Source organism: Macaca nemestrina, chromosome 3 (assembly GCF_043159975.1).
Source record: "Macaca nemestrina isolate mMacNem1 chromosome 3, mMacNem.hap1, whole genome shotgun sequence".
NCBI lineage: Eukaryota > Metazoa > Chordata > Mammalia > Primates > Cercopithecidae > Macaca > Macaca nemestrina.
In genome coordinates, this window is record NC_092127.1 from 83,549,557 (window position 1) to 83,561,935 (window position 12,379).

The 12,379-nt window shown below is 36.2% G+C and overlaps 1 protein-coding gene across 1 annotated transcript in view; it reads left to right on the forward strand.

The window, feature by feature from the left end:
• LOC105486306 (inorganic pyrophosphatase 2) overlaps positions 1-12,379 on the forward strand; it is a 112,064-nt gene that overhangs the window by 25,525 nt on the left and 74,160 nt on the right. Inside the window, exons 5-6 of the mRNA XM_011749141.3 lie at positions 1,494-1,613; positions 10,207-10,293. Coding sequence (XP_011747443.1) covers positions 1,494-1,613; positions 10,207-10,293 — 207 coding nt within the window. The remainder of the gene's footprint in view (positions 1-1,493; positions 1,614-10,206; positions 10,294-12,379) is intronic.

The window sequence follows — 12,379 nt, forward strand, 5'->3', positions numbered from 1 at the left end:
TGGGCAGATCACTTGAGGCCAGGAGCTCGAGACTAGCCTGGCCAACATGACAAAACCCCGTCTCTACTAAATATACAAAAATTAGCTGGGCACAAATTTTTGCATGGTGATGCATGTCTGTAATCCTAGCTACTCAGGAGACTGAGTCACCAGATTAGCTTGAACCTGGGAGGCAGAGGTTGCAGTGAGCTGAGATCGCACCACTGGACTCCAGCCTGGGTGACAGAATGAAACTCTGTCTCAAAAAAAAAAAAAAAAAAAAGAAGAAGAAGAAAACTAACTTTGAAAACTAACTTTGAAATCAAATCAGTTGGTGAGAGTCTCCTTTTTGGTGATGTTTTAACTTTATATTGACAATTGATAATTGTATATGTTTATAGGGTACAAAGTGACATTATGACTTATGAATACAGTATGGAATAACTAAATCAAGCTAAATAATATATCTGTCACATTAAATACTTACCATTTTTTGTGGTGAGAACATCTGAAATTTACTCTTAGTACGTTATTAACTATACTTATCAAGTTGTATTGTTGTCGCAATAACAAAAAGTCTTATTCTTCCTGAGATTTTTTATCCTTTGATTATCATTTCCCTATTCCCCCTACCCTTAGCCTCTGTAACCATAATTCTACTCTCTGTTTTTATGAGTTCAATTTTTTAGATTCCACATATAGGTGAGAACATGAGATATTTGTCTTTCTGCGCCTGGCTTATTTCACTTGCCATAATGTTCTCCAGTTTCATCCATGTTGTCACAAATGACAGAATTTTCTGCTTTTTTTAAGGCCAAGTGCTATTTTATTATGTATATGTACCACATTTTCTTTATCCATTCATCTGTTGATGGACACTTAGGTTGATTATATATTATTTCCAATTTTTTTGATGGAGTCTCTAGAGTTGTCTATATATAAGATCATATCATCAGCAAACAGTGACAGTTTCACTTCTTTCTTTCCTACTTTGGATGCCTTTTTTTGTTTTCTCTTGCCTAATTGCTCTGGCTAGGATGTCCAATAGTATGTTAAATAAAAGTGGCAAAAGTGGGCATCCTTTTCTTTTTCCCAATCTTAGAGGAAAGGCTTTCAGCATTTCACTATTGAATATATGGTAGGAATCTTTGAATTAGCTTTATTATCATAATATTGATGGTAATAAAGCCTGAGATTAGTAACAAAAGGCAAGTTGATTAATCTTTATCTTCTTGCCATCTCAATCATTTTATTATTTGTGTTAGAAATAATGGAGTACATAAATAATAGAGTGACTAAATATATAATCTGGTGTTTCCTTTCCAAACAGTTTCTCATAGAGTACTATAAATTAGTAGTAAGAGCTGGCTTAATTTCTTTTAAAGCACCTTTGATCATTAAGTTGGAATATGAATGTTTAGTCTGAAAATAGCAGATTTTTAAAAGTACTATTTGGATGTAGAATTAATTATTTCTTATCCTGTCTCCTTTTTTTCCTTCTGTGATTTGCTTAGATTGCCACCGAAGAGCCACTGAATCCCATTAAACAATATGTAAAGGATGGAAAGCTACGCTATGTGGCGAATATCTTCCCTTACAAGGGTTATATATGGAATTATGGTACCCTCCCTCAGGTAACATTTTTGTTACAATGGTAAAACGTTCCTGTCGTCTGAAAAAATTGCCTTATAAATCCTGTGAACTACTTGAATTTAAATTGGTTCTGAGGACACGTCATTTGGAGAGGTTTGTAAATTTGGAATTTATTAATGTGGATGGAGTTTTAGTATATCAATAAATTTTTGTTTGAAACCACATATATGTCTATACTCAAGTTCTTAGAGTCAGGCATATGGAACGTTCACATTTAACATTTTGAATACTTTTTTTTTCTGGTCGTGGCTATTAAGTGTCAGTGAAAAACTTTTAAGCGAGGCTTTATCTACAGTCATTCCTTTGAACATGACAAGTTAGGCTTTTATATGCATTTGTATATGATAGCATGAATTTTATATTTTAAACTTTAACAGATGAATGTGTTAAATTATTAACTTTTTTCCTGGAACTTGTTGTAAATTGAATTGCACAACTTATATTATTTACTGTTATGAGTTAATAATTTTTAAGTAGAAAGCAGAGAAAACGAGCTAAATAATGGTAAGGTAGCATTCCTATTGGAGAATAACAACAATTTGCTTTTCTTCCTTTCTTTACCTCTTTTGGTTTTCTCTCATGTTTCCTCATTCCTGGAAAGAGGTAACTCTTCCAGATTATTTAGTGAGTAAAACTCAGAATATGCTGAATCAAAATTCTAGGTTTTGGGGACACAGAGAACCATCTGCCTTTATGTTTATAAAAACCGTAGACCATCTGTCTGGAAATTTAATTTTTATATTTTTATTTATTTTATTATTTTGCATGAAATTTCAAGATGGTATTGGGGAAATATCAGAGAAGAGAGGTCTTGTTTTATCCAACATGAATAAGCAGCTGCCTGTGTAGAATAAACATTCACAGGAAAATTTAAAAAAAATTGTTTTCTAAAGAGTCAGGCTGTCTCTGATTCAGTTAGACCACCCACATGGATACATTCTTGGTTAAAATGGGCACTTCTAAATTGATGTGCTAAGAATGAGAATGCCTGTGGAAACCATGAAAGCAGGTTTCCTAACTCTCCAGGTACCTCAATAGATATGCCGTTTGACCCAACAGCAAAAGGTTACGAAAGTTCTCTGAAGCTTAGGGGATGCAGCCTGTAGGAAATGTGTGGATGAGGGGAATGCTGAATAAGCCAGTGAATTAGAGACCGACAGAAACAGAGAAGTAAGTAGAGGAGCTAGAGAATAAACTATAGTGCATGTATTTATTTCTTTAAACATTTATTAAGCATTTATGTGCCAGGCAGGATATTAGGTGTTGGGAATATAAAAGACGGATGAGATATAGATGTAACATCAAGGCCTTATAATAAGTGACTGGAAAATGTCGGTTTGGGAGTGAGGTTGTCACTTTCTAGTGATGTGACCTTGGGAAAGATACTTTTCCTCATTTTCTTCATCTGTAAAATGGAGAACATAAAATATCTGCTTCTTATCTTTGTGTTGAGATTAAATGAGTTACTGCATTCGAATAGTGTGTAACATGTAGTAATCAATTATTATAATTAAGACTGGTACTTTTATTATCGTATGATTCTTTCCCTAAAGTTATTTGTAGTCTGATTGGGGCAATCAACAATTAAACTGCTGGTTATGATGTGGTATAATAGGCACTACTAATTCATCTACTAATTTAAAATTATGAAAAAAATAAGAAAACAAACCTGTTGACAGGAAGGAGAGAAGGGGAGGAATGTAGGTAAATGCAAAAGAAACTTCTCTAGTTTTCTGTTTAAAGTCTTGCCAAACTTCTGTACTCCTCGGGATGTGTTTGAATTTCAAGATGTTATGCAGTGGTATTAATCTGGCAGGTATGGTAGTTCTTAATTTATTAATAGAAATTAATAAAACAGAATTAGACTGTGGTAGACCCTTAATTCAGTATTCACCCTGCATTCACCATTGCCTACCTAAGTTTCATACTCCATCCAACATCCAAATTGATATTTTTTAGAACACAAATTTGCAGATGCTTTTCTTGTACAAGAATGCTTTAATGGTCTCCTGTCGCTTAAAAGATAAAATACAAAATTCTTAACATTGCTACTCAACCCTGCGTGATCTGGCTTCTGCTTACTTCTCTATCCTCATTTTGCAGCATTCCTCCTTTCTCACTTCTATCCACTACAAAGTCTTCTTCAGTCTTTTTAACTTACCTCATTGTGTCCACACCAGGCCTTCACCAAACTGTTCATTTATTCCGTACATATTTATTAAAGGCCTGTGTATTTGCAAGGTGTTCTTATAAGTACTGCAGGTAAAACAGTGATAAAAAGTGACATATATTTTTCTGGAGCTTTTATTTTAGTCAGATAAACAGACAGTAAACAAAATAAACCCCAAGTAAAATCTCAGGTGGTGGTAAGTGTGTCAAAATTTAAGCAGGGAATGGGGCTAGGGAATGTTAGGATTGTTGCAATTTAGACAGGGAGAAAATCTCAGTGAGAAGGTGTTATTTGAAGAAAGACCTAAAGGAAGTGAGGGAACAAGTAGTGTGGACATGTAGAGGAAGAACAGTCCAACAAGAAACAGCAAGTATAAAGGTCCTGAGGTGGAAATAGGCCTAGCATGTGTGAGTATCAAAAAGGAAGTCAATGTATCTAGAATGGAAGTGAAAGAAAGGAAATAGACCTGCATTCTCTCTGCTGTTTTCAACCAGAGATCTGTACTATTTTTTTAAACCTGACTGATCTTAGAGAGAGAGAGAGAGAGAGAGAGACAGAGAGAGAGAGAGAGAGAGAGAGAGAGTGTGTGTGTGTGTGTGTGTGTGTGTGTGTGTGTGTATGTGTGTGTGAAGTCTTCAGGGAAAGAATACACCATAAATTGCATATAAGTTAGTTATTTATCAAAGAAACTAAATTGAATGATGTTTTTAAGAATGCTGAAATCATGCCAGTTGCTTATGGGAAGGGGTAGCTCTACCTAATTTTTTTTTTTTTTTCTTGATTGTCGATGTTCAGACATGACCCTGTTAAAATGAAAGCCAGCCCCGGTCCCATTTACCTTTTAAATCTCATCTTCAACTCTCCTTCTGCCTTCTGCTTCACTTCCACACTGGCACTCTGGTGCTTGACGCACACTCCTGTCTCAGGCCCTGACCTTCACTGTGTCCTCTCCCTGGAACACTCCTTTCCAGGTATGCACATGGCTTCCTTAAATTGCCCTTAAGTCATCTTCTTTATGGTATCTGCCAACCATCCTTTAAAACTTTTAACCCTACTCCCATTCCCCGTCTCATACTTCTTTTTTCCCTTTTCCATAATAACTACCAATTTGTAACCTGTTATATAATTTATTTATTATGTTTATTGTTAATTTCTCCCAGGTAGAATGCAGACTTCACGAGGGCAGGGATTCTGTCTGTTTTGTGCCTGCCATGGAGTAGGTGATCAATAACTATGAAATGAATAAATTAATGCATCGTGTATGTGTGTCACATTTGTTTCATAGGCTTGTGTGGGTACTTTTGCTGTTCTGTGATTTGTCTTGTAGCAGCAAGAAACTTGTTCAGAGCAGTTACGAAGCCAACTGTGTGGTTGGAAGAACATTTAAGCAGCAGAATACTGTTAAGTAGTAGTCTGTCCACTTAGCTTGTGATTCATCAGTATGCCATCATTATTCAGACCTTGAGCTGTCTAGACTGTTAACCTGAATAGCATCTCCCACACTCCTAATAATGCCTTCCTCAAAATTGGAGCTTGCCTGGGCAAAAATTCATCTTTGTCTTCCTACCATTTTATTCCTGTTGCCCACATATAATGGGTTATTTCAGTGTTACATCTCATTGAGTGAATATTTAGAATACCTGTCTGGCAAATATTAAAAGACTAGATTCAGTTTAAATTCAAAATTTCTTCAGTCTTAATCTAGTATTGATATGTTTACTTTGTGCTTAATTATAAATTTGGTTCATTGACCTCCCCAATCAAATATATAGTACCACTTACTAGCTTTATAACCTGAGACAAATGACTAAATCTCTCTAGGCCTGTTTGTTTATGTGGATGATCATATTACCTACCCCACAAGGGTATTGTGAGTATTGAATGAGTTGATCAGAGGTGTTTGGCCCCGTAGTGAGTTCTTAATAATATTAACTCAATGATGATGACACTTCTGCTACTGATGTTAGCGGCTAGTAGTAAAAACACTGGTAGAGGCTTTTGCTCCAAATTGAAGCTGGGAAAGCATAGATAATGGCTTATCCCTGTAATTTCAGTTCTTTGGGAGGCCAAGATGGGAGGATCAGTTGAGGCCAGGAGTTTAAGGTTGCAGTGAGCTATGGTCAGACCACTGCTCTTCAGCCTAGGTGGCAGAGTGAAACCCTCTCTTAAAAAATAAAAAGGTGAAGGTAGTGGGAAAGTCAGAGGTCTTTCTTCCTTTGACTTGTGATAGGAATGCTGGTTAATCAGGAAGATATTCTTAAGAACCACCTTTATATATGGCTTTGTATGATTCAGGGATTTTTTAAGAGACCTAAGGACCAGGGCGTGGTGACTACAAATGTATTCACCAATACTTATAGATCGTAAGGTAATAATCACAAACACCTGCATGAAAATGAGAAGATTTGTTTTAGGGTATAACAATAATATGTGTGTTCTGATGTATTCATTTTTATAGCTTTATAAACATCTTTTCTATAATACTGTTTTCCTGTTGATAGGTTGTGTGTAGCTTTCTGTTTTGTCTTTCTTGAGTCCATGCTAAAGTTTGTCTGGATAGATAGTATGTATAGTTATATACCTGTTAGTCAAATTATGAGTTGTGTAACTATTTTACTTTACTAAATATTTCCAGATTGTTTATAAAAGAAGTTGTGACAGGCCGGGCATGGTGGCTCACACCTGTAATCCCAGCACTTTGGGAGGCTGAGGTGGGCAGATCAGGAGGTCAGGAGATAGAGACCATCCTGGCTAACTCGGTGAAACCCCTTCTCTACTAAAAATACAAAAAATTAGCCGGGCCTGGTGGCAGGCGCCTGTGGTCCCAGCTACTCGGGAGGCTGAGGCAGGAGAATGGCCTGAACCCTGGAGTTGGAGCTTGCAGTGAGCCGAGATCGAGCCACTGCACACCAGCCTGGGTGACAAGGTGAGACTCCATCTCAAAAAAAAAAAAAAAAGTGGGCCGGGCGCGGTGGCTCACGCCTATAATCCCAGCACTTTGGGAGGCCGAGGCAGTCGGATCACGAGGTCAGGAGATCGAGACCATCCTGGCTAACACGGTGAAACCCCGTCTCTACTAAAAATACAAAAAATTATCTGGGCATGGTGGTGGGCGCCTGTAGTCCCAGCTACTTGGGAGGCTGAGGCAGGAGAATGGCGTGAACCCGGGAGGCAGAGCTTGTAGTGAGCCGAGATTGTGCCACTGCACTCCAGCCTGGGCAACAGAGCGAGACTCCGTCTCAAAACAAACAAACAAAAAAGAAGCTGTGACAATTTATACTCCTGCCAGTAGTATATAGGGTTCCAGATAACGTACATCTTTACTAATATTTTAGATTATAAGATTTTTAGGTTTTTGAAATAGTATCTTACTGTGATTTTAGCATTTCTCTGATCAGACTAGGTATCTTTTCATAAATTTATAAGTCATTCATGTTTCCCCTTCTTTTAATTATCTGTTCATATCTTCAGCCCATTTTAGTTGGGTTTCCCTTTTTCTTATTTAGTTGTCAAAATTATTTCTAAAGTCTGGAAGCTAATCTTTTGTCATTTTTGTGAAACCAATATTAAGATTTTGAACTTCTGCTTCTTGATATTTCTTCTTCAGCGTTTGTTCTTTTCTAGTTGTCTGTCTGTTAATAGTTGTACACATAAGACTCCACAAGAGGGCATACCCAAAGCTTAAATTTGTCAGGATTTCCTTTCCTGTTGAAATTATACTGTATTTTCAAGTTAAATTAGAGGTGATTTAGTGTATATCTCTTTTTGTAGTAAAAAGTGAGGTCTGTAGATGCAGAGTATTAAAGGTTGGAAATAAAGAGAACCAGTCTGGTATTTTTGCTGGTAAGTAAAATCATGAAGAATTGGCCCTAAACACAACAATATTGTAGAGTTTAATAATTTTCTACTTGGGTACTTAATTCCTCAACGTATGTAACCATATTGCTAGGTAATGTTGAAATTGGAGTTCTGAGGACCAACCAACCAACGGAAATATCCACCACAACCAAGTTAATGTCAAGACAGTGTTTGTCTCTGTGTGAGGAAGGACTTTAAAAAAACAAATTAATGCCCATCAAAATTGTCCTAAGTAGGTCATAAGTATGTGGGCTTCCTATTCACTGGTAGCATTCATGCAGATTGTGAATGAGCACTAACAATGTTAGCATTTTAGGGCTAGGATGTGTCTAAAGATCCTCTTATTGGCCGGGCGCAGTGGCTCACACCTGTAATCCCAGCACTTTGGGAATCCGAGGCGTGTGGATCACGAGGTCAGGAGATTGAGACTACCCTGGCTAACATGGTGAAACCCTGTCTCTACTAAAAATACAAAAAAAATTAGCCAGGCGTGGTGGTGGGCGCCTGTAGTCCCAGCTACTTGGGAGGCTGAGGCAGGAGAATCCCTTGAACCTGGCAGGCGGAGGTTGCAGTGAGCGGAGATCGTGCCACTGCATTTTAGCCTGGGAGAGAAGAGTGTGACTCTGTCTGGGGAAAAAAAAAAAAAGAAAAGAAAAAGAAAACAAAAAAAAGGTCCTCTTATTTAAGCCATTCTTAGTAGCTGAAGAAACGGATGTAGATGGTTTAGTCAAGATAGTTTGTGGTAGAATCTAGATGTTTTCCTTTAAGCCAACGGGACTTCTAGCTTGTCACATTTGTTCTCTTGGAAGTGGGAGTAGGGATAAGGAAAATTATGAGGTAGGATTTCTGCATTAGCAAGGAGGAACCTCTCAGATATTTTCTGATTCTGCAGTAGGTTGTTTGATTCTGATTATACCTGGGTGTCCCATCTTGGTTTCCCCAGCACATTAAGATTACCTTTATAGTGTTTGTCACAAATGCCATACCATTTGTTAACATGACACTCTCCATGTCATTGACTGTTCCCTATACATCTCTGTTACTGGCCCGAAATAGGTACTCAATAAATATTTTACTGTATGAGTGAATGCCTGTTAATAGAAAAAAAGAAGCAGTAAAGGGAAGACTAGGGAAGAACAGAACCTCTATAGGAAAGTTACCTAGGAGATTCTCAGAGTAAGAGAAAGTATTTAAAAGAAGAGAACTGTGAAGTAGATGGGGTTATATTTGAAATAAATGCCATTCAATTGTTGTTATAATTTGCACATAAAAAATAATGATTAGTAGCATGAGTTCTAATACAGTCTTTACCATTTAGAAACCATGAGTTTGTGCAAGTTTAAACTGTGTTTCAATTTACTTGTCTATAAAGTGGAATTCGTTATGGTACATTATTCATGCAGTATGTATGTATATATGTATATGTTGTGTGTGTATAAGCTAGAAAGTGTTTGTCACCTATGGCCAGTATGTAAGATTAACAATTGTGGTTATTCTTACATTTTCTTGGTAGTATTAGTGTTGGGGGCAGTGAAATGTTGTTGGACTTCATTTATTAATTTTTTTTAAAGATAAAGTTAGGCCAGGTTATTTCTGAATAAACTATTATTAGTACTAGAAGGAAAATATTGGAATTTCTCTAATGCTTAGCTGTAAATAAGTTTATTTGTAATTATTTGTATAAAATTAAAGGAAATAAACTTAGATAACCTGAAATCTTAGATAATAATGATAATCTGAATCTTGGGATGACAGTCTCTGTATCCCTTTTAATTTGAATTTAAAGCAAATAATTTTAGGGAACTTCTACAGTTCCATTTAGAATCAGGCAATTCTGAGGCTTTTTGGGAGAGGTAGTGCCGAAGGGATCTTTAATCTTACTAGCAAATTTCTATTATGGTCTTCATTTATAAAAATTCCCATGTATTTATTTTGTAACTAATCTTGCCAGTAAACTAAAGAATTGATGTCTTTTCATGTTTTTATCAAGGTCCTTGAGATTTGACAGGTAGAGGATTTTTTAATGGAATGAATGAGACGAAATAGGTTTTAATTTTCTTTAGTAGTGTTTTGTCCTTTCGTTTATAAAGGAAAAACTGGGTTCCTTTTAATAATTTAGATCCCTGTGCTGTTACCACGTCAAAGGAAGCAGTGAATGACGGAAGCCACAGTTGAGGCAGTCAGTGGAAACACAGAAACAAGGGCACAGACAGTGGGAACATCCACTGAAACTCTAAAAGTGAATGTGAATTTATTCCCTGACTGAACTTGGAAGATGAGTATGTCTGGATATACCACCCACTCGCAGATGCAATTATACTGACAATTGAGAGACAGAGGGAGGAAATACTATACATCTGTTTTAATTATTATGATCCTTAGGGACATACTGGCCTGTTGGCCTTGTGCCTATGTAATTTCTGATAATGTTTTCTTCGGATTATTGTTATCTATAAAACTTTGTGATTATGTGGAAAGATTAAAGTACATTATAGTATTAAGTTACATTTCTGCTTTTTTTTTTTTTTTTTTTTTTTTAATTTTAGACTTGGGAAGATCCCGGTGAAAAAGATAAGAGCACGAACTGCTTTGGAGATAATGATCCTATTGATGTTTGTGAAATAGGCTCAAAGGTTTGTTTTATAGACTGTATTAATTCTAACATGAGTTTTGGTTTATTCATGCCATAAAATTTCGTTTTAGCCTCTAGTTCTTCAGCTCTTCAGAGTTCAAGCCTGTTGATTTCTGTGTTATCAGTCCCTCTTTTTATCTTCACTTTCTTGTCTTAAACCAGGGGTTGGTAAATTATAGCCCTGTAACAAGTCAAAGCCAGCCTAACACCTGTTTTTATAAGTAACACAGGTATGCCCGTTCATGTACATACTGTCTGTGACTGCTTTTATACTACAACAGCAGAGTTGAGGTGTTGTACCAGAGATTGTATGGTCTACAAAGCCTTTTATTATTATTTTATTATTTTATATCTACCATCTGACCCTGTATGGAAAAATTTGCCAAGTCCTGTCTTCACCTTCCTTGCCTATTGTTTAGATGGAAACTTCAATTCTCATGAAAGTCATCTGATACTTTTTCTGTTTCTGTGTGCCTGCTTCCAGGTTGCCACATCCTACTGAGTAAAAACAAAATCCGCAATTTCAGAAATTGATGCTACCCATCAATCCTTCTATATGTCTTTGGTTAGTTCTTTCTCTATTTTCTACTACATTTATTGTTACTATTTCTTGTTCTCTGCAGACATTCAACTCTTCCCCGTTTTTTCTCACTCCTAGAATAACATCTTATCTTTAATCGTGTAGAGCTCAGAAACCAGCATGTAAAAAATCTCAATGTGGTTTAAATGTCGGTTCATGGCCTTTGCCCACTTTTTAATTTTTTTTTTTTTTCTTGTTGAGTTGTTTGAGTTGTCTTAGTCTTTTGTTGGAGGCATAATTTGCAGATATTTTCTCCCATTCTGTAGGCTGTTTACTTTGTTGATTATTTCTTTTGCTATGCAGAAGCTTTTTAGTTTTAAGTCCCATTTGTCTGTTTTTGTTTTCATTGCATTTGCTTTTGGGGTCTTCATCATAAATTCTTTGCCTAGGCGATATCCAGAGAGTTTTTCCTAGATTTTCTTTGGGAATTTTTATAGTTTCAGATCTTAACATTTAAGTTTTTAATCCATCTTGAGTTAATTTTTGTATGTGGTGAGAGGTAGGGGTCCAGTTTCATTCTTCAGCCTGTGGCTAGCCAGTTTTCCCAGTACCATTTATTGAATAGAGTCTCCTTTCCCCATTTTTTTTTTTTTTTGTTATTTGTTGAAGATCAGTTGGTTATAGGTATGTGACTTCATGTATTTGTTCTCTGTTTTGTTCCATTGATCTATGTGTTTATTTTTGTACCAGTACCATGTTTATTTTTATACCAGTACTACAGGTATGTGGTATAATTTGTTGCTGAGTAATGTGATACCTCCAGATTTGTTCTTTTTGCTTAGGATTGCTTTGACTGTTCTGGCTTTTGTTTGGTTCCATATAAACATTAGGATTGTTTTTGCCTAATGCTGTGAAGAAATGATATTGGTAATTTGCTAGGAATTACATTGAATCTCCAGATTGCTTTGAGCAATATTGGCATTTTAAGAATATTGATTCTTCCAGTCCATGAGCATGGGATGTTTTTCTCTCTGATTGTATCATCTATGATTTCTTTCATCAGTGTTTTGTAGTTCTTGCAGAGATCTTTTACCCACTTGATTAAATGTATTCCTGGGTAATGTGTGTGTGTGTGTATGCGTGTGTGTGTGGCTGTTGCAAATGAGATTTTTTTGTTTGGTTCTCAGCTTGAATGTTAATTGGTGTGTAGAAATACTATTAATTTTTATATAGAGATTTTGTATCCTTAAACTTTATTGAAGTTGTTTATCAAGTCTAGGAGTCTTTTGGAGAAGGCTTTAGGGTTTCCTATATACACTGTCATGCCATTAGTGAACAGAGAGAATTTGACTTCCTCTTTTCCAATTTAGATACCTTCTATTTCCTTCTCTTGACTGATTGGTCTGACTAGGACTTCCAGTACTGTGTTGAATGGGAGTGGTGAGACTGAACATCCTTGTCTTATTCTGATTCTTAGGGGAGATGCTTTCAACTTTTTCACATTTGATATGATGTTGATTATAGGTTTGTCATAGACGGCTCTTATTATTTTGAGGTATGTTCCTTC